We start from the raw sequence: 22,637 nt of genomic DNA on the forward strand, positions 1-22,637 counted from the left end.
TTACATGTAAAAAGCAAATATTATGCAGTGGTTGTAACTGAGTAAACTTATCTATTACTATGAAGTAGGATAATCAACCATCCTGTTTGCCTGGGACTATCTTGGTTTTAAGATCGAAAATCTTGTATCCCAGAAAAATCCCTCAGATTCAGACAAACTGGGATGGTTTATCACCTTATTATAAACAAAGATTATAAGACAACCAGAAGAAAATGAAAAGAAGTTATGTCAGCCTCCTAGTCAATGAGTGCAATTGGGTTTTCAAAGCTTATTTCCTTTGTGGATATAATATTATTTTTACAAAAATACAAATTGAGAGGAAAAACTAAGACTGGAGAATATATCTTCCACTTCTTGGCAAAGCATGTTTACTACTGGCCAATGCTATTATTTGACTCTATATTGCCAAAGGGATCATCGGAGAGAAGGTCATAGGAATTTTCATTCTTCTTTAATAGTAGACATTAAAGATGTCCCCTATTTTAAGAACTTATGTGAGGTCAGCCAAAACTAATTATTTGAGGTTGTACAAATGACTCAAAATTCTTGGAGAAACCATGGATTTGGAGAGGAATCGTCATATATATTTCAGAAATGGAGAAAAAAATAAGATGGAAATAACATCTTGTATTTTTTTTTAAAGATTTCTGACTTTCATTTTTTTTCTCAGGCCTGCCCCTACCATGCCCTATCCTACTTCTCTCATATATTTCAGTCATCTGGAGTTCTGGGAGTAAGGAATCCATTATCAATGACCTATCCCATGAACATTTTCTTTGGGAACCTGTGTAAGACTATATAGACATGAATATTTGATGACCTGACACCTCACAGTTCAAACCTAGATTGGGGTTTTGTAAATATGAACTCAAGGCTATAAGAGCCTCCCATGGTCTAATGTTTCAAGAGTAAAGAAGAATAGGCAAACACCCATGTTGGAATCATCTGTTGCAGAAAAGAGCACAAAGATAATTTTATTAATTTAGAACGAATTTTGAGAACTTTACATAGAAATGTTCTATATCCTTTTTTTTTCTAATTTTGAGGAATGTCTTCCACTAGTGGTCTCTAAAAATGTAGAAATATCACAGGGAGTGCAAATTACATTGTCTCTTTACCTGCCACAATCTGGCAGCACTCATCATGTAGCAAATGCCCAAATAATAGACTACAGATTATAGTGACCTCACCCTAGGTTAACATTATTTCTAAGTAAGGTACTAATATATCTGAATTGAAAAGTAAGGCAGCTATTGACTCAGATTTGGCATTTTAATTACATTGTTTCCGAGTAGGATATTCTGAGAATGTCTATAGCACTTAGTGTCTGCTTTATATAAACTACCAGTTAATTATATATTTATGATGCAAGTAGTTTTCCAAATGTGGTAGAAGTCTGAGTCTTTTTATCCCCATAGGTAAAATCTGACTCTGACTCTGTGTGTCTCTCAGTGCTTGTTTAGTGCTGATCAGAGGGTAAGTTCTTGATAAAAGCTGTTGACTTGGCTCTCACAGTTTATGCAGACATTGGAGAGACAATTTGGTTATCTCAAACATCACAGGATTTGAGTAAGAAGACCTCGTTATGAAACAAGGCTCTCGTAATTACTAGTTATGACTGTTGATAAGTTACCTTTTCTTGTTTACAAGTTATTTGACCTCTTTGAATTACTTGTAAAATAGAGATAGGGATGTTTTCTTGATCATGGAACATCAGATGAAGTTATTTGATGAAATACTTTGTCATCTGCAAATTATAAATACAATGAAATGTTGATTATTATTTGAAATTTGGGCACCTCATTGTGGCATTTTCTATGGTCATTTTTTTCTTTTCTTGCATAAGGGCTAAAAGTAGGTAGACATGCAAACAATAGTCTAGAGTGGGAATCAGGAAGAGTTAAGGCAGAGACATGTCCATGTATAAGCTATGTTGTTTTTACAAAAACAGATGGGTGTTGGCCATTTAGAGCTTCCCTCATGGGGTGTGATAACTCTAAGAACATGCCACAATGTCAGCCCTGTAGAAAGATAAATGGAATAGGTTCTGTATTGTCCCTAGTTGTTATTTTTTTAATCGTCCTTAAAACAGTGATGCAAAAGGGACTCCACCAAAAGCATAGATGTGGAAAAAAAAAAAAGATAGTTTAGGAATGTTGTGAAGTAGTCATATATCTTTACCATCAGGTGCAGTCTCCCTGGTTGCTGATGGAGAAAATGAAAAACAACAACAACAAAAAAAACATACTAAAAAGCCTATCCAAGGAACAGGTTAGTAGGAAATCACATTCTGAAGCACTCATTCTGCCTTTCTTCAATGTAAGAAAGTTGCTCAAAAGAAGAATCATAACAACACAAGCTGCTACAGTGGCTACATTCTCTACATTCAGTGTAAGAGAGAAGGGGCTATGGTCACTCCATGCAAACGCCAGATAGAGATGTGCTGGGTATGTGCAGAGTACCTCAAGAAATGAAAGTCAGCGTGTCTCTTGGAAGCTATGAACACTAATGTTTAAAAAAGGAAACAGAAAATAGAAGAAATCATTTAAGGAGAGCTGTCATTTTCTATTGGTGAGGATTCCTGATCTTGGGGAGGTTCTGGAAAGTTTGTCTCTGTTTCTTCTTCTTCCTCTTCTTGGACTGGAATAATTTCAATGTCTTCTTCATTCTTTGGTTGGGAAGATGTTTCAGTTAGCCCAACCACTTCTTCTTTTATTTCAATGACTTGTTCTTTTTTTTCTTCAGCTGACAGGAGAACTACGCTCTAAAACACAAAATTAAACAAACTATTCTTTACTTTTACCATTGACACTTTTGTCAACAATCTCTACAAACATTTATCAAATAGCTCCTGGTTTTTATGCTACTTATTATTATATGCCTTTAAATGCCAGGATTTATTTTGCAGGTGCTTAAATCCTTATCAAATCACTTATTAAAACTCAAGTCTGAGTAAATCTTCAAGGGCAGCAGACATTTACCATAGTGCCTGGAATGACCACGTCGTATTGGGAAAAGAACGTTGCAGTAATAGAGGAGTTTAGATTGTTGTTCTGATTTGCCTTTCGTGAATATAACTCTGGGAGAAGAATTTTCCCTCTTTGATACTATTTTTCTTTAAATGCAAAATGAAGTAATTAGTGATGATTTCTAAATTCTATTCTTAATATAACAGTCTGGTTCTGAAGCAGTTAGTAATATACCTATTATTGGTCTCTTTTTATTTCCATTTGTAGAGCCCTTTAACCTATTGTCTTGGAAGAGGAATTAGGTGAAAAGTAGGGAAGAGGGGAATACTGAAAAATGAAACCAAAGAACTAGTGACTTTAGTCAGCCTTCAACCTTCAACCATCTTGCTTTTACACGCTGAATATGGAATCACAAAATCAGGATGGAAGCCTGAAGTCAAGCAGCAGGGAAGGTTAAGAAGAAGATGCACAGAGGCGGAGCACGGTGGCTCATGCCTGCAATCCCAGCACTTTGGGAGGCTGAAGCAGGAGGATCACCTGAGGTCGGGAGTTCAAGACCGGCCTGGCCAACATGGTGAACCCCCCGTCTCTACAAAAATACAAAAATTATCCTGGCACAATGGTGGGTTCCTGTAATCCCAGCTACTTGAGAGGGTGAGGCAGGAGAATCGCCTGAACCCACGAGGTGGAGGTTGCAGTGAGCCGAGCTCGCACCACTGCACTCCAGCCTGGGTGACAAAGTGAGACTCTGTCTCAAAAAAAAAAAAAAAAGAAGAAGAAGACGACGATGCACAGAATGTAGAACTGTGGGCTCTAACTACAGACTTATTTCAAATTTCAAGACATCGTTCCTTACTATTGATATTATTCGCTTTCTAGAAACATGCCATGACCTTTTTTTTTTTTTTTTTTTTAAATCAAGCTCCTAGTTTCAACGACTCATCAGATTACATTCTCCATAAATGATCCTTTGTGGATGTGGATTTTCTAGAGGGAGGTTGTGGCCAGAGGGGCTACTACTTACAGATTTGGGTCTGGAGCATGTTCTTCTCCATTCATTCTCAACAATGCCAGCTATTACAAGTTCCTGGAAGAAGGCAAAGATCAGCATCACTGACAAAATGCCCTGAAAAACAACAGAAGAATGAAGGTGAAAATGTAATAATGACACAAAGAACATTGTTGATGTTCAATAAGTTATTGTGGACTATAATTGAATGATTAAGAGGTCAATTCTTTAGACAAGTAATGACTAGCTGTGAGAACTGCTAGTACAGGAGACAGCGTCTTTATAACCCTAACTCTAAACACATCTTTCAGCATCTTTCAGCACACAACAGATGGTTAATGTGTATTGCTGATAGAAAGTAAGGTATGAATAATCAGTTGAAGAATCAATTCTATATAGGAAAGAATAAGTAATGAGTCTCAAATTAAATTGCATTCAGTCTTAGTTGGTATGGCATCATGCCGAGGAGACCTCTTCATCCTTGGGATATGCATTTTTAAAAAAATCTCTTTCAAACTCTATGTTTAAAAGTCCTTGGGCAAAAGATATTCATAACATCTTAGGTATTTCTTCTGTGCTCATCTTAGTCAATATAATGATAAATGTTAATGCCACTAATGATGTTAACAATAATTAATGTTAAAGCCAATGCTTATGTAGCACTTCTAGGTACCAAACACTGTTCTAAATGTTTTGTATATATTAACTTACTTACTACTCAGAACAACCCTATTAGATAAATAGTGTTACCATCCCCATTTTACAGTTGAAGAAGTTGAGGCAGAGTGTGGTTAAAATTCTTGCCCACAGCTACATAGACAATAACTAGCAAACTCAGGTGGTCTGGATGAATCCAGAATTCATGATCTTAGTAAACCAGTCATCCTTCCGCCCTGGAGAGCAATCCAGTTTCACACTTACCAGGAACAGAGATTGTATGCTGTAACAGTATTGAGTAGATGGAGAGTTTTTCTCAGAGGGATTAGCTGGTTCACAGTTGTATATGTTAATATATGGTGTGTGAACTCTAATAAAATTCAGACTCTCCATTTTTAAAAAATGGGAAATTTTAATATTAAGTATGTCCATGATTGAAAGAATCATTCCAGAAATGGCAGCAAAGAGGCTCAATGAATTCATTATCATTTTTCCTTTGACCTGAAATGGAGACACAGATTATTAATTGGGTTTGATTTCCCTTTGGAAAACATAGTCTGGGAGGGAATTCCAAATGCTACTCCCCTGACTCACAAAGCAACTACAACTAAATATACTGAAGTTCTCTTGGTTGTTTTTAACGTCCTTGTCTCTATAAAATAAAATCATGTCTCTATCCTGTTCTTTTCTCAGTCTTCCCTATCTCATTCACCATCCATCTGTTTTACAAAGCAAAATTTCTAAGAGTAACCCTTGATTCTATATCTTGTATCCTTGCACTTCCTTCACTGCCACTGCCACCATCCTAATAGGCATTCAATAAATATTTGTTGAATAGGTGAAGATAAATATTATCCAGTTTATTATATGCCTTCATAAATAGGTAGAGGGAAGAGAGAGAAGACGGTTCTTGTATCACACTTTAGTGGGATGGTATTGTGAAGTCTAGGTTGGGAAGGTTCAACTAGAACCCTCTAGATCTGTACTATCAAATAAATGGAAATTAGAAGAGCAGAAGCAACAACAGTAACACCACCTATCCCTGCTGCCATGGGCTGCGATCAGCCCCAGTTAGCTATCTTCCAAAATACAATTAGGGCTGATGTCTCTGGGTAGCATAAGTGCAAGAACATCAGTGTGAACGTTCTACCTTGCAAAGATGATAAAAGGTTGAAACAGGAAAATATAAGTAACAAGTACCATAATGATATGGGATTATTGATTATTATTTTATGCTGCACATATTTCATTCCTGGCTCTACGACCTACACATGGCAAGTCAGTAGGTCTGGCTGTATCTGGAGAATAATTTGATGTCGTAAAACGTTTTTCCCCCAAAACTGAGTTTTTCAGGCCACTTTAAGAGAGGAACCATCTCAATCCCCCCATTCCCTTGTTGATTATGAAAGTGACTCAGTTTAGTAAGAGACAGTGTTGGGGGTGGAATTTTTTGGGAGCAAACTTGCTGGTAAACTTTTTTCATCCATACAGCATCAGCATCTCTGCAGGCCAGTTTCCTCTGGATGTGGATGAGTCGCTAGGGGTTTTATGGGCAAGACCGCAGTGTAGCACCGTATAGCCTCTGAAGCACCATCACACACTCTACTGCCTTTCATCTCCATTGTGACATCACATGGTAGCAAGGACTGTTACCCTTCCTTTCTAGGTGAAAACTCAGAGGTACATAGAGGTAAACTGACTTGTTCAATGTTATGGCCAAAAAATAGCTTAGCTAGAATTTGAATCAATCATGACATTGATCAGATACTTTTCCTAAAGGGTGATCAGGGAGAAATGATAGGACTTTCAGAAAGGTCTATTATTTTCACACAGCATTTAACATTCATAAGATTGTAGGGTATGGTTTTCATGGATCTGCTTTTAGTTCTGTTCCCATGAACATACTTCAGATAGACCTCACTTCTAAGTTTTTCATGAATAAAATCACAAGAACATTGTGGAGGGTCTTTGCTTTTTAGGGCTGAGAGGCTGTGATACCTTGGCTTTTTAAGGGCCTCAGTATTTAACCGAAAAAATAGGTACTTCTCTGACACGTGGGAAAGAAGGACATATGGTTACTTGCCAAACACTTCCTGGAGTTTTTCTCCGTTGCTGCCAGGAGTGATCCGGAAATAATATACTGTAAAAAAGAGAGGTGGGGGAGGTGGAGAGGGGTGGGCAAGGCAGGAGAAAGAGGAGAGAGGAAGATCACTTTTTAACATTGATAACTGGTCAGAAAGAAGCCTACACTTTCAGCAACTTTCACACAACCATCCACCCATTTTTGTCACTTTTATTCATTTTTCGGCCGTCATAGTTCTCCTTTATTCAGGCTCAGTGACACTAAATTCATGCCTTTTACTCAATCATCTGGGGATCTGTGACTAGGAATATAATAAGACCAAAGAGACAGAATTCCTATTTCCTCATCAATTAATACTCATACCATGAATTTAAAAGTTTTATTTTTAGTTTTTCTTTGTTTTTAACTTGTGGAACTGCCCTTTGGGGGTTCACAGTGACATAAATGACTCTGATGACCTCTGAAGAGTGAATTGATACAGAAAGAAATACTTGACCTGAACGGCACAGGCACTCTATTAAAACACTGGCTGTTACAGGAAGTGATGATGACTATTTTTCATCTTCCTTTTCTCACGTTCAGGCTGTAGAATGGAGGAAACTCTTGTTCTAACCCATCTCTACTTGTTTGGAAAATTTTAGCCTGGACTTATAGTGGCAACTATGAAAAGTGTCATGGGGAAATAAACATCACTGTCCTACGTGCCACACCCAGACAGGGTTACAGATTTGGAAAACATGTACATAAAACAGCCAAAAGAGTGCTGCTCTGTTGATAAGCAAAATAAGACTGATTTGTGATGGGACAAATTTCACCAGGTACCATAGCAACTAAACAGAATTGTAAGCAAGAAGGAGTAGATGGGAAGAAGTGGATGCTCCTGCTCCCTCTTGCTTTCCAAAACATCTTGCTATCTAGTCTAAAAGTCTAGGGCCACCCTCCCCACCAGAATTGACTTTGGAGTGTTCTTGCTTTGGACAGTCCCTGTGAGATCCATGCAGGGCCCCCTTCTCTGAATTCACATGAAACCGGAACACTGACTCTCAACCATGGGATTTATACTCAATTTGGTCAACCTGTCTTCTTAATTAGTTTAACCCAAAAATATTTCCCTCAACACAGAAATAGTCTGGCATATCCCTGTGGAGCCTTTTAACATTTTTGTCTGCCTCATTTCCCAAATGGCTGCTATTCTTTTACTCACCATAATGCCTCCCCACAGAGGGTACCACACAGTCACACAGATGGGTGCATAGATCCCTGCTGGGATCATCAGAAGACCCCCCAGGGCAATGTGGAAGAGCCCATTCATAATCTGGACAGCCTGGGGAGAGAACAGAGGCAGCAATGGATGAGCCGAAATCATCACTGCTAGCAGGCAAAGACGAGGTTGGAAGCCCTGACTCCTGACTTGGAGCTGTGAGGAATGCCTAAAGGAAGCAGTGGAGGTGCCAAGAATTTTGTCTTTTTCTTGTTCAAATCTGTTTCCTCAACCACATGGGTTATTTCCAGGGAGCAGGTATACCTGGGATTCTGGCAATGGACTGGGACGGGGGACCCCTGAATATACAAACCCCAAAACCAAAAGGTGACATAAGATCACCCAGAGGTTATCTAGGCGGTGACTTATCTGATGCACCTGATTTGGCCCGCTGTGTTAGACATAAAGAACACATCAGGTTGGATCCCAATTCTTCAAGTTGGATTGAATTCTGTATGTGGCCTACAGCATCAGCTTCTGTCAGCCAGAAAATCCCCATGACTTGGGATGGAAGGCAACGGACTTACCCCCAAAGCCTTAGATTCCCTCATGAAGAAGCTTTGCGTGGGACCCACCAGTGAAGACATCCTCCCGAGGAGTGGTTTTGGACCAGGTTGCATAGCAATAGGGCCTTTCATTGGCTCTGCTGGGAAAGTCCCATTTACTGAATTTCTGGGTGTTGTCATTTTGCTCTCAAAACTCCTAAAAATAAAACAAATAACAAAGTGAGGAGAGCAAGAACAAGATTTTTGGCAATCTTACCTTGTGTCATGCATCTGAATGCTTCTCTCAGCATTTCCTCTATGAGTGTCATTGAGGGTAGACATGGCCTCTTCTGTGTGACCTTGGATCTTAAGCAAGGCCTACTCCTGAGTTCTGAGAAAGGAGATGGAGGGGTTGTTTAGGAAGAGCATGTGGGCCCAGGAGTCCCTGCCAGTGATCTTGGCAACTGGGTTTGGGGCATACTTTATCTTTGTAGAGAACACCTTGCATATATGACTGCATGTCCTCTTTGTTTCTTATTCCTGGATGCTTTTCTTGTGCTTTAATATTGGAAAATGTATTTTCAATGGACTTGTCCTTGTCCTTTTGCTTATCTGCCTTTGTGCATTATGATGGGCCAGAGGGCAACATTGCAGAGTACGGTGAGGACTATCTGTAGAAGCAGGAGAGGTCGATTCCAGGCCTCCTTCTATCTCTAACTCTGCCACCTTGTGCAAGTCACATCAAGAAGGCTCTCTAGGTCGGGCATGGTGGCTTGCGCCTGTAATCCCAGCACTTTGGGAGGCCAAGGCAGGCGGATCACCTGAGGTCAGGAGTTTGAGACCAACCTGGCTAACATGGCAAAACCCCATCTCTACTACAAATACAAAAATTAGCCAGGTGTGTTGGTGTGCACTTGTAATCCCAGCTACTCAGGAGGCTAAGGCAGGTGTATTGCTTGAACCCAGGAGGCAGAGGTTGCAGTTAGCTGAGATCATGCCACTGCATTACAGCCCGGGCAACAGAGCCAGACTCTATCTCAAAGAAAAAAAAAAAAAGGCTCTATAGGGCTTTCTAATGCGGTATGTAAGACTGTGGCCTCCTGAGTCGGATTGCCTAGGTTTCAATAGTGATTCCTCTATTTGTTCTGATGTATTGGGCAAGTTCTTTAAATTCTCTGGGCCTCAGGTTCAACTGTAAAATGGAAGTAATAATAATTCTTATCTCATGGGCTGCTATAACACTTAACTGGGCTCATGGTCTGTGCATGGCTAGTGTCTTTTGGTTCAGGTGTAGCTCAAATGTCAGCTCCTAGAGGAGCCTACCTTGAACCCTCAACCTATAACACGTACTCCTATTTGCTGTCTTTTACAAAATCCTATCTTATTTGCTTTACGGCATTGATCACTGTAGGAAATTACCTTATTTATTTATTTGCTTTTTATCTATCTCTTCCCCCACAGAATGGAAGTGCCATCAAAGTTGAGATTTTGTTCTCTCTTGTTCAGTATCTAAAATAATTCTTGGATTTAGTTACTTCTTAATAAATATTATCGAAGAAATGAATGTATGCAAAGAACCCATGTTGGAATAAATAGTTATTTTTGTTGCTATTCTTATTCTTCTTTGTACTTTACTGAGCATTAGCTTCTATTTTATCCTTCTGTAAAATGAGAACAGAACCCCTCTCTGAGATGTAAGACATAAATAAGTTAACATATGTAATTGTGCCTAGGACAGACGGAGAGAGTAGTAAATGCTACTTATCAGTTTTCATGATTTATTCATTTCTGAAGTGAGAAGGCAATTAATAACGCCCTTTCCAGCTCAGATATTTTAAGATTCTGTTCAATCTTCATCTTGGGTTTCCTTAGTATTCAGTTGTTTATGTTAAGCGCTTATGTGGACTTGATTGGGTCTTTCCTGGAATCTGAAAATCCCTCTTTTGAGGACACATCGTTGCTCTTGTCTTTACTGATTGTAAGTCACATAAGATGTATTGGAAATCAAGACTATCTATTCAGGTGACATATCTTACTGAAGCCAGCGCCACATCCCAGCCATTAGACCACAGGCTGAAGTATATCTTACTGAAGTCAATCAGAGCTGAGTAGCTGCAGATGTGATGTAAAACAGGCAGCTGACTACTGTCACTCACATTTATACCTACTTTACAGCTAGAAGCAAATTTGATTCATGGCATCTCATCTGAGTCTTATAGACTCAGTCTTATAGAATAGGCAAGGAGTGAATCATCACCTGCGTTTTATAGAAGAGGAAACAAGGGCACGGAGAAGTTAGGTTACTTGTTCCAAGTTACAAAATTAGTAAATATTTATTTGTTTGTTTGTTTGTTTTCATGACAGGGCCTCTCTCTGTCGCCTAGGCTGCAGTGCAGCGGCATGATCACAGCTCATTGCAGCCTCTATCTCCTGGGCTCAGGGGATCCTTCTGCCTCAGCCTCTGGAGTAGCTGGGACCACAGGCAACCACCGCCATACTCAGCTAATTTTTATATGTTTTTTAGAGATGGGGTCTTTCCATGTTGCCCAGGCTGGTCTTGAACTCCTGGACTCAAGCAATCTGCCCGCCTCCACCTCCCAAAGTGCTAGGATTACAACCGTGAGCCACCACGCCCAGATAAATCTTCATCATAAAGATTTAAAATGAAGACTTGGATCTCTCAAATGAGGCGTCCAGGGTACCAGGCTGCTTTGTCTTCTGTGAGAAAGAGGAATTCAGCCTTTCCCTTATGAACCCCTCTTTTCTCCTTCCAGTATATGCACTATTTGAATAACTATAAATCGATTGAAAATTATTATCTGTCTGGTGCATGGGCTAGGGGGAAGAGAAGAAACTTTGGTTGTTTCTCACTTGATTTTGCCCCTGCCCTAGATAGCCAGATGCCACACGATCCCGGGGATCTGCTTTGACCTCTAACAAAAAGGAATATTTCAATATAGCCCACTAAAGAGTTTGCATACTGGTCACTAGGTAGGATTTCTAGAGCTAGTCCAAACCTCAGAAACCATTCTGTTCATTTCACAAATGAGGAAACTGCAGTCTGGGTATAGAATGTGCCTTGTAAAGACCTCACAGTTAGTAGCAGAGCCAAGCTAGAAGGCAGTCACCATGGCTCTGACATTGATGCTTTTTCTGCTGTACCATAGGCTAGTCCAGATAATTATAGTTGTTTACTGAGCACCGACTGCATACTAGGGATATCGTATATGGTATTGCCAACTCACTCAACACCTTCATAAGTAGGCATTTTGACTACTTTCTGCAGATGAGAAAATGGAGGTTCAGACCTCTGAAGGTCGTATGGCAAGTATAGAATAAGCTGGGAGTCACTACACTCCGCCCTAGGGGGTAACTTTAGTGAAGATTACTTAAAGTGCAAAGGTCATCAATTGTTTGAACTAAAGGAGATGATTGGACTACCGTTGTTTTAATTTCTTTTTATTAATCAACTGCTTGATTAAAGCTGTGTCTGTATTGTTGGTGAGAGAAACCTTTTTTGTAAGCCTATTCTACTTGGGCTGTGCCTGTTGTGACTAATGGCAATAATGACCACAAGAGCTGTGTGTGTGTGTGTGTGTTTATGTGTGTGTGTGTGTTTATGTGTGTGTGTGTGTGAGATATTTTATTTCTCTGTTAAAATGGTATCTCACGATGGTAGCTATATTTCTACAAGACTTAAATATTTGTATAAAATAGTTTATAAACAAACACATAAGTTCTTTCTCTGTTTTTTGTTTTTTGTGGAAACTATCTCTCTGTCATATATATATGAGATGAGATATATATTGAGAGATATATATCTCATATATATGAGATGAGATATATATCTATCATATATGTGAGATGAGATATATATATATATATCTCATATATATGAGAGGTAAATATATTAATTGATTTATGGCATTGTGGGCTGACTCTGTAATGAAAAACTTTCGTTCCATGAGAATTAATAAATACATAAAACTAGCCCACATACTCCTATGGAGATTGTAGATTCTCACAGTTTTGCCTTATCATTAAAATAAATTGTTCACAATTGTTCACAATGACTTAGTGCCCAATGCACAGCTATGCTCAAAGACTAGTTGGTAGATTAGTAGGGGTTATGGACCACATTAGCCAAAATAGGATAACAATAAAATTTTACATTTGCTGGTGTCCAAATCAGCATGAATGTTAAAATCAAGACTCAGGTGATCAGTCAGTACCCCATTTAATTACTCACACTAACTCCTGCAAATATTTTTTTATTTTTATTTAATTTTATTTATTTATTTATTTATTTTTGAGATGGAGTCTCGCTCTGTCACCCAGGCTGGAGTGCAGTCGTGCGATCTGGCCTCACTGCAACCTCCGCCTCCTGGGTTCACGCCATCCTCCTGCCTCAGCCTCCCGAGTGGCTGGGACTACAGGTGCCCACCACTACGCCCGGCTAATGTTTTGTATTTTTAATAGAGATGGAGTTTCACCGTGTTAATCAGGATGGTCTTGATCTGCTGACCTTGTGATCCGCCCACCTTGGCTTCCCAAAGTGCTGAGATTACAAGCGTGAGCCACTGCGCCAGGCCTGTTTTTTTATTTTTAAAGGCACCCCTGTTTTCATGTCCATCCACTGAAGAAGATCTCACAGCCTTTATGAGTTTTGGTTTGAATAGACTTTTAAGTCCACTCGCACCATCATATACTGAGAAATTTAAAACTGCCTCACTTTTTTTTTTTTTTTTTGAGACAGAGTCTAGCTCTGTTGCCCAGACTGGACTGCAGTGAGGCGATCTTGGCTCCCTGCAAGTTCCGCCTCCCAGGTTCACATCATTCTCCTGCCTCAGCCTCCCAAGTAGCTAGGACTACAGGCGGCCACCACCACGCCTGACTAATTTTTTGTATTTTTAGTAGAGACAGGGTTTCACCATGTTAGCCAGGATGGTCTCGATCTCCTGACCTCGGGATCCACCCGCCTCAGCCTCCCAAAGTGCTGGGATTACAGGCGTGAGCCACCACACTCGGCCTAAAACTACCTCACTTTTGTTACCTCACCTTCATTCTTTTCCACTCATAATTGCTTTGCATTTTTATTCCTTCTGGCCTCCTGTGCACTTATCTCCGAGGAAGAATGCTCTTGCTTCCCTTCCCTCAGTGCTTTTCAGCCCATCTCAGTCCAACCAAGCTGTTAGCCCTTCCAAGAAATTATTTCTGCTTTGTACCTTCACTCTCCCAATTTCTGGCAATATGTAGCAGTCAGTTAATCTCAGCTCTCTTGCTTGCTCCTCTTGTGGTCTCTGTAAGTTTAGGGTAATAGTTGCCTTCCCCATTTCAAAGTATCATTTTGAGAAAATGAGATAATTTGCATTTGCTAAGGTGCTAAATACTCCTTTAATGACTAAAATGTACTGCGGTGCCCCTGAATCCCAAAGCCTTCTTCTTTTAATCTAGCAATGTTCTTGGCCACTGCCCCAGGCTCCCTTTTTCTTCACCGCAGCTTCTTCAAAGCTTTGCTACACACTCTCTTCCCCTACCTCCTCTCCACCCACTCACTTCTCAATGCTTCGCAACCAGTTTCCGCTGGTCACTGAAACTGAAACTTATCTTTGAGGACTGTGCTGTAAAGTCAGTGGTCTTTCCTCAGGCCTCATGTCTCAGATTGTTTTATTTGTTTCTCCTGCCACCAAGGTTTAGATAGTTGGGACCATATTTCACTTTAGCTCCATCATCTCTCAGTCCATCTTCATCTTGGCTATTGGTCAGTCAGTGGCCAAGTCATACCATTTCTACCTATGCAACACATTTTGCATGTGGGTCTCTTTTCTATATCCAGAGTAACCTGTGAGTTTCTCATTTCCATTCATGCTTTTCTGCCTTCAGTCTTTCTCTTTTCCAATCCATTGTCCACAAGGCCGCTACATCAAGCTCCCAGTCACTGCTTTGAGTGATGCTCTTCCTGAGCCTGAACTCCTTTGCTGGCCTGTCATTACCTGCTGGCGAAACCCTTCATCTGACCCCTCCAGGCCTTTGGAATTCAGCCGTGTATGACTTCCCAAGCTCATAGCCCACTCTCGCCACCAGAGCCACCGGTCTACACATGTCCTCTACCTTCTTTCTTGAACCTTCTCAACTTTGAAGTGTTCCTTCTCCTTCCCTCTTTGCTTTCAATCAGACTCTGCATTAGATATGCTCATCACCTGAGGGCGTTCCTGCTCTCCTTGCCTGTTTGCAAGGAATTCTTCAGAGCTCCTAGCTCTTTGCTTTCCTTACTAGACACCAACTACTTTCTTCGGAGAATCCTGTGTCCTACTAGACTTGCAGAGGGAACCTGTTTTCTATGTCCTATGAGTTCAGTAATGTTAAACTGAACATCAAACTCAGCTACTTCCTCAGGGAAGCTTTACAAATGCTCACAATGGCCAGGCACAGTGGCTTACGCCTGTAATCCCAGCACTTTGGGAAGCTGAGGCAGTCGAATACCCTGAGGTCGGGAGCTAGAGACCAGCCTGACCAACATGGAGAAACTTTGTCTCCACTAAAACACAAACAAACAAACAAAACGCACACACACAAATGCTCACAATGCTGGATTAAACATTTCTTTCCACCAGATTCTCAGTGAGACTAAGCCATTTTATGGGAAACAGGGAGTCACTTATATACTGGATTCAGAAAACAGTAATAGCATGATTAAAATTAATCCTTGTTTTCCTTCATTAGAACTACCTCCCACCTGCAGTGGCCCCTCTCGCTCTTGGTTTTCCATGTGATAGATTTGAGGCAGGATTTCGTGCTCAACTTGATGTCCACAAATCCCCTCCAGAAAATGTTAGCCTGTAAAGCCACCTGTACTTCTAGGTATATTTACATTTAATGTAGACAAAAGCATTTAAAGGAAGAGGAATGGAGTTTTTTTTCATTATGGCTATGACTGTTTATTTTCTCATTTGGTATTGGGAAGTCCTAAGGGATGCAGGATTTTAGTTCTAATTTTCACAATACAGTGGGTATTACCATTGACCCCATTTTATAGATGAGGAAGTTGAGCCTTTAGAGGTTTAGCAATTTGCCCAAGGTTATATGGCTTGTAAGTGGTAGAGCTCCAGTTTGAACCCAATGGTTTAGAAACCATGATTTAATCTCTATGCTGCAATCTACTACTTTTGTGGAATGATTTCACAGTTGACTGCGTAGGGTAATTGTTGAGAGGGAGAGTGGTTAGAGGAGTGAGTGGGCAGCAAGCCTTGTTATCATCACCCCTCCTTAAGTAATAGAACTTTTAGGAAGTCTGACTAGGGAAACTCTAGAATTAAGAACAAGAACCTCCAGTTTTCAAAACCATTCTATACCTTATCCATCACCTCCTTTAAGTCATGTAAAGAAAACAAATTGATGCCTTACCTGAGTCTCCAAGGCCTCAAATCTCAAGGGCTGATTTGGATGCTGGCTGCAGAGTTCAGTGGGTGCAGCTAGTTTCTCAAGCACACTGGGAGGGTGAGTGAGGTAGTCCAGGCCTGAGGATGAAATCGCTGATAGATACCAGGTGACAGGAAATCAGTAGCTTCCGCTACCTTGGGCTTCGCTCCAATTACTTTGGTTTAACACTTACCATAGCTGAAGGTGGTGCAGAAAAAGTTTCTGCCTTACCAGGTTTCACTTCTTGAAAAAGACCCCAGGGGACTGCCTGGCATGCTCATGTGACCTTAATTAGAAGAACTTCTGCAGCCCCCACCCTATAAGCAGGTGTGGATGGCGGGTCCCTAAGGACAAGAAAGAGTCTAGAAGTTGGCCAAAGATGGACTGTTAGCACTGGATTTCACCTTCTTGCTTCACTTTTAGGGCTGAGTAGGTGGGGAGGAGGCATCCATGCAGAGATTCAAGAATCACTGAGGCTGTACACTTGGGAGCACTATACTTAGGGGTCCTCAGATATTGTCCTCATTTGCTCACACTTAGGTTTCTAATGAACCATGTATATATCTTGTGTCAGATTTAGCAGAAATGGCCTAAAAGTATACTTCAGTGCTGTAGTACATGTACCCAGCCACTCAAAGCAAGAATTAGCCTCCATATTTGGAGATGTAAATTGAAATAGCACTTTCACCTCTGAACCCACCTTTTTCTTCCATCTGTCAAGTTCCCTTGTGTCCCCTCTCTTTTTAGTCTAGTCTGGAGCCGCAGGGTCATCAAGCCCAGTGCTAAATCAAGTAGGGAAATGGAAGAAGTTGGTGGTGTCAGGAGAGTCTAAATATTTGGGATGTGAATCAGAGTTTTGCCCAAAGATATTGTCCTCTCTCTCCCCCTACAGTATTCAACTTTTATGTTCATATGTGGGATTTTTAATTACATTTTTATTTTCTTGTTCATTGCTTCATTTTATTAGAGATACAGAGCTATAGTTAGGTAATTATTTGTTCGTTTAATCTAAAAGGATGAAATATGGTAGGCAGCTCTGTTGCCTAATTCGAGGTTCATTCCTGTCTCTCTTTTTCATCTCTTCTCTCTTTCTCTTTCTGCCTCTCTTTTTAAATTTAAAATAGTTTGGAACCATAGGATTAGATCCACTGGGAAGAAGTAGTTCTGATTGTGGTGTGATATTTAAAAGATGCCACTGTAAAAAAAAATCATTGGAGCGGTTCATTAGGGGAACTGGCTACCATTTGAATAGAGAATTTACTTCTTCAAGAATACTCAAAAAGCCATGCAGTCACCTCTCAGAAATGCTGTAGAGTGAAGGAGAGTGGGAACAGAAGATCCATCATCCATTTAACATTCTAATTGAGGGTCTATGCATATCTGCTGAAATGCTTGAGTGGTTGGTGATGGGAGGACAGTTACCTAGGGTCTGAGTTGTGGATGATTTGAAGTTTGAGTCCTGGATGGGTGGGGTGATTAGAGGCATGTGCCTTCATTTTAGTTGGCATGGGAACAGGGTCAGGACTTGGCAAATGTATGGCAGCCAAGGGACTTGAGTTGTGGCTGCACAACCTGGTCTTTTGCCTCCTTTTCTCTGTTTGAGCCCTGTATTTCCCCAGTCAGTCTCAGGTTGTTTGCTACTTTGTGGCCAGCAAGATAACCTAGGTGGCTCTATGTATGATTCTTCCCAAATAAACTTGAACTTGAATTTGTATAAATACATAAACATTTACTTGTCTTTGCTGATTTGAATGATCAACATTTTAGTGCCTGAGTGTGTTGAAATTCTCACTACAATTTGGATTTGTCAGTAGCACCTTGTTTGGTGTATCACCATCACTCTTCCCCCAAGGCGTGAGAATATTTTATTAGGTTGATAACATATGTAAAATATTTCTCTTTGAATTAAGCCTATTTTCATTATCTAGTAACCTTGCTTCCAAAAGACAATCTTAAAGTCTACATAAAAGTGTGCCAACTTTTATTCAGTTCGTATTTTCCTGACGTGAATTTCCTTTTTACTCTCTGCACGTCCTAGCACTCCAATTTTTTTCATCATTTCCCTCTGTGTGAAAACTGTATGCTACATCATAATTATTTGTGTCCTTGTCTTAATCAGCCATTGTCTCCTTGTCCCTTGAAAGCAGCGTCAGTTTTTGGGATTGCCGTGTCCCTGGCAATCCTGAGAAAGAATAGTTCTGTTTGGCTGTTTCTTTCATCCAGGCGATTGTCCCCAGGCTCTCCAACATTAAGAAGTAACATTATGCCATGTTCCCAACTGCTCTGCAAGGCCCTGGCACCCAGAATTATCTGCTGTTGGAGGGTTTTGGTGTCAGAGAATTGGTAAAGGAGACATAGGGCTCGTCAGAGGTGAGACTAAAGATCTAATTGCAAATAGGACTTGGTTACAGGTCAGAAAATCCCATTGCTGCACTTGTAAATAATTCATACTAAGGAAAATGTAAATTGAAGTACTTAAGAACTTTATAGTTTACAGGGTCTTCTTTCTATTTTAAGGGACTGCTTTACATTTGGAACAGCTAGGAAGGTATTATTAATTAAATAATTACTTTTATGTCAAGAATTGTCCACATATAAACCTTACCCCACATATAATATTGATTCTGTTTTATAATTGTGGAAACTAAAGTTCAGGAAATGGAGGAAGCCATTCCCAAGTTGCAAAGCTGGTAAATGGTAAAATAAGTGATGTTTAGAGCAAGAAAATCTCAATGATAAATTTTAAAAGCTACCATTTACTAAGTGATTTTTAAGTTCCAGGCACTGATAAACTCACTTTCCACGTTTCATTGAAGGTTCACAGTAAACCCATTAGGTAGGTATTACGATTATTGAATTCTAGTATAAAAATTTTAAGCCCACAAAGATTAATTTGTTCAAGTGACACAGCTTTAAATGGCAAAACATTTATTATTATTCGTTTTAAGATATAAAAATGTCTGATGTACTCCCATGTGCAGATTACTGGATCACTCCCTTTGCTTTTGTGATGTGGGAATATAGCTGAAGAAAAAAATGCAATTATATGACCTCATAGTTATTGAAAAGAGTTTTTTTTCTCTCATGTACCAATAAATATGCTATCATTGGAGACTGATATGTAACAGTAACATTTTTCTGCAGGTGTTGACTACAAAAATATCATTATGTAATAAACAATTTAATGAAAACAAGATGTTTTGCTCTCTCAATTGTATTTCTCAAAAAATTAAATAATATGTATGAAAAATTACTTGTAACAGTGGGACAAAAAACCATGTACCCACAGCCATGATTAGAGATACAAGAGTGTCGCTGATACCTTTGAAGGCTCTGGTGTTATCCTTCCCCAAGTCACCCTCTTTATCAGAGCTCATCATTATGCTGAATTTGGTGTTTATCACTCTCTTCCTTTTCATTATATTTTGTCTTTCCACATATGTTTATATTTCACACGACATATTGCTTAGTTTTTGTGTTTTGTAATCATTATTTAGGTAGAATTAATAAGATGTTCTTTTTGTGACTTGCTTTTTTTGCTCAACATTAAATGTGTAAAATTCATCTTTGTTGATTTGCTTTGAGTAATTTATTTTTAGCAATTTGTGGTCCTCCAGGAGGGAATGTGGTACAATTGATCTGTTCTCTGTCCGTGGACATTTGAGGTATTGCAGACAATCCTGCTCTGGAAACATTTGTACATGTCGTGTGTTGCACACATATAAGAATTTCTCTTGTATATATTAACTAGCAGTGGAATTGTTGGGTGATAAAGCATGTGTATCTTTATCTTTACTAGGGAATTAGTTTTTAAAGTGGTTGTCTTCATTTACACTCATACCATCGTGGTAGGAGAGTTCCTTTCATTCCACAATTACTTAAGAAATTGAATGCTTTTCATATATTAACTTTTGTTTTCTTCTCCTGTGAAATGGCTGTGCATGGCGTTGGACTAAGTTCTCATCAAGTTGTATTTTTCTATTAATGTATAGGAGGATTTTACATATTCTATATCTCGTTAATTTTGTTGGTTATTTCTGTTGCTAAAAGGCTTTGATTTGTAGCTGCTCTTGTCACACTTGTGTAACATTCTTAATAACGATTAAGTGGGTTGTATCAGTTCCTATTGGTACTATTCATGTTCTGGGATCTGTTTAAGAAATTCTTTACTACCTTGATGTTGTAAAGAAGTCTTCTATCTTTATTTCTAATAATTTTAACGTTTCTTCTTTCTTTTGTTTTTTAAATTTTATTTTAGGTTCAGGAATACATGTGCAGATGTGTTATACAGGTAAGTGGCATGTCACGGGGGTTTGATATACAGGTTACTTTGTCACCCAGGTAATAAGCATAGTACCCAATAGTAGTTTTTTGATCCTCACCCTCCTCCCATCCTCCACCCTCAAGTAGGCCCCAGTGCCTGTTGTTCCCTTCTTTGTGTCCATATGTACTCAATGTTTAGCCCCCACTCATAAGTGAGAACACATGCAGTATTTTCTTTTCAGTTCCTGTGTTAGTTTGCTTAAGATGATGGCCTCCAGCTTCATCTATGTTGCTGCAAAGGACATGATCTCATTCTTTTCTATGGCTATGCAGTATTCCATGATGTATATGTACCACATTTTCTTTATCCAGTCTACTGTTGATGGGCATTTAGGTTGATTCCATGTTTTTGCTATTGCAAATAGTGCTGCAGTGAACATACAGGTTCATATGTGTTTATGGTAGAACGATTTATATTCTTTTGGGTATGTACCCAATAATGGGATTGCTGGGTTGAATAGTAATTCTGCTGTGAGTTCTTTAAGAAATTGCCAAACTGCTTTTTTTACAGTGGCAGAACTAATTTACATTCCTCCCCACAGTGTATAAGCATTCTCTTTTCTCCACAACTTGCATCTACTATTTTTTGACTTCAAGACAACATTTAAACCTACTTCTGACTTACAAGCCCAAGACTTTGCACCCTTAAATATATCTCAAGCCTCACACATCTGTACATCATTCAGTTGCCAAGTATTTTTCATCAGAACCTAACTTCACTGGAAGTAAAAAAAGTTACTTATTTTTCCTGCCGTGTTGTATCCCCCACCTTCACACATGCACCTATAACCTAAGCTGCTTCCAGCAAATAGCAGAAATGAAAGCCCGTTACTTAGTTTTTTGAGTCTGCTGAATTTTTTTCTATACCATAAACAACATAGGATTATGGGATTTGAATTTAGGGACCTTGACTCAAATCCTCTTTCTAAATCACACTCCTTTTGTGTTTCAGAAAAGCTAACCACTTTGAGCTTCAATTTTTATGACTATGACAAAAGACATACCTACCCTGAGGACTGTCAGGACAAGTGAGATGATACAGGTAAGACCTCTAATGCTTAGGAGATATTCAGCCAGTGAGAGGCAATACTGTGTAATGTAGTGGTCCTCAAAGTGTGGTCTGGAATTTCCTGGGGTCCTTGAGATGTTTGTAGGTGCTCTCTAAGTTCAAAACTATTTTTATAATGACACTAAGACCTTATTTCTCTTTTCACAACTTTATAGTGGTATACTCCATAGGCTATAGAACATGAGATATCATAACAGATTGAATGCAAAAGCTGTTAAGAGAACCCAGGAAAATAGTCCCTTCCGAACTTTTCTTGGCATTGGAATTAAGACCTTGGATTCTGGATCCAACTGCCTGTTGATATTATGACTCTGCCATTGCAAACTTCATGACGTTGAGCAAATTATTTACCCACTCTGTGCTTCAGTTTCCTTCTCTGTAAAATCGGTATAATGATACAATTCACCTCCTAGGATTTTTGTGAGGTTAAATGAGTAACACCTATATAATACTTAGAATGATGCCTGGAATATAGTAGTGGTTCCACCGATATTTGCCCTCATTATTTTTACTATTGTTACTATTCTAGTTGATCAGCTCTTTAACATTGAAGATCTTGCAGCATTAATGTAGAATTTGTGGGCCAAACCATTCCACCAACCAACTCATCTTTCCACACACCATTGGAGTAGGAGCCACTAGGTGGAGTCTCTTAGTGAAATCAGCAGGAGATGTCATCAACCAGAGAAGTTAGACGACTGGGTCACCCCAGGCCTTGGGCTTTGGTTCCTATCTTTGCAACACCACATTGCTGTCCTTTAGTTGAAAGAATGCATGACTAACAGAGGTGACAACACCAAGGTGACCATTTGATTTGGGGAGAGGGACATACGGCATTTGCCAAGAGGCAGAATGTGCTTTATCAGTCAAAACGTCCCCAGAACCCCCTCACTTGAGCCACTCCCCTTTGCTTCAGATAGTTTCCAGCCTTAAGATTCTATGTGTCCTTTGGCTTTTCCTTACAAGCAGAAGTCATTGCTAAATAATATTTTAACACATCTTTATTCCCACAGTGCTAGTCAACAACATTGTTCACAATCACAGTCCTCTGAGTGGCACCCCACAATTGAGAAGGGCAGAGAAATTAATAATTCAATAATGCTGAAAGTCATCAATGCAATCAAAATTCCCTGTAACAGAAGAAGAAAAAAAAAGAAGAGTCATGATGTTAGCAGGGTAATGGTTTTTCTGATTATAATAACATAACAATGTCCAGATAATAAAAGCTTCCCCACATATCTCAAGTGTATCTGATGCTTAGGAATCAAATCAGTGAAGGATTATGAGAGCATACATCTATTTTAGTATAGGATAGCATAGCATAGCATACCATAGCATAGCATAGGATAGCATAGCATAGCA

At 39.5% G+C, this 22,637-nt stretch overlaps 2 protein-coding genes across 5 annotated transcripts in view; both read right to left on the reverse strand.

Annotated features, from left to right (window-relative positions):
* Positions 1–248: 248 nt before the first annotated feature.
* The window catches only part of MS4A1 (membrane-spanning 4-domains, subfamily A, member 1), a 37,007-nt gene continuing 14,618 nt past the window's right edge, over positions 249–22,637 (reverse strand). Inside the window, exons 4-13 of one of the 4 annotated variants that reach the window (XM_011974335.1) lie at positions 16,584–16,665; positions 16,077–16,081; positions 15,869–15,981; positions 15,626–15,627; positions 8,507–8,678; positions 7,923–8,042; positions 6,719–6,775; positions 4,900–5,136; positions 3,994–4,095; positions 249–2,764 (exon numbers count right to left, since the gene is read on the reverse strand). In XM_011974335.1, the coding sequence (XP_011829725.1) occupies positions 2,546–2,764; positions 3,994–4,095; positions 4,900–5,136; positions 6,719–6,775; positions 7,923–8,042; positions 8,507–8,678; positions 15,626–15,627; positions 15,869–15,981; positions 16,077–16,081; positions 16,584–16,654 (1,098 nt within the window). In that variant the 5' untranslated portion in view covers positions 16,655–16,665 and the 3' untranslated portion in view covers positions 249–2,545. The other 3 variants (XM_011974336.1, XM_011974337.1, XM_011974338.1) reach the window with 3 other exon arrangements.
* The window catches only part of MS4A5 (membrane-spanning 4-domains, subfamily A, member 5), a 15,074-nt gene continuing 14,698 nt past the window's right edge, over positions 22,262–22,637 (reverse strand). Inside the window, exon 5 of the mRNA XM_011974334.1 lies at positions 22,262–22,405. Within this exon, the coding sequence (XP_011829724.1) occupies positions 22,295–22,405 (111 nt within the window). The 3' untranslated portion in view covers positions 22,262–22,294. The remainder of the gene's footprint in view (positions 22,406–22,637) is intronic.

This window comes from Mandrillus leucophaeus, unplaced genomic scaffold (assembly GCF_000951045.1).
Source record: "Mandrillus leucophaeus isolate KB7577 unplaced genomic scaffold, Mleu.le_1.0 Scaffold1443, whole genome shotgun sequence".
NCBI classification, from domain to species: Eukaryota; Metazoa; Chordata; class Mammalia; order Primates; family Cercopithecidae; genus Mandrillus; species Mandrillus leucophaeus.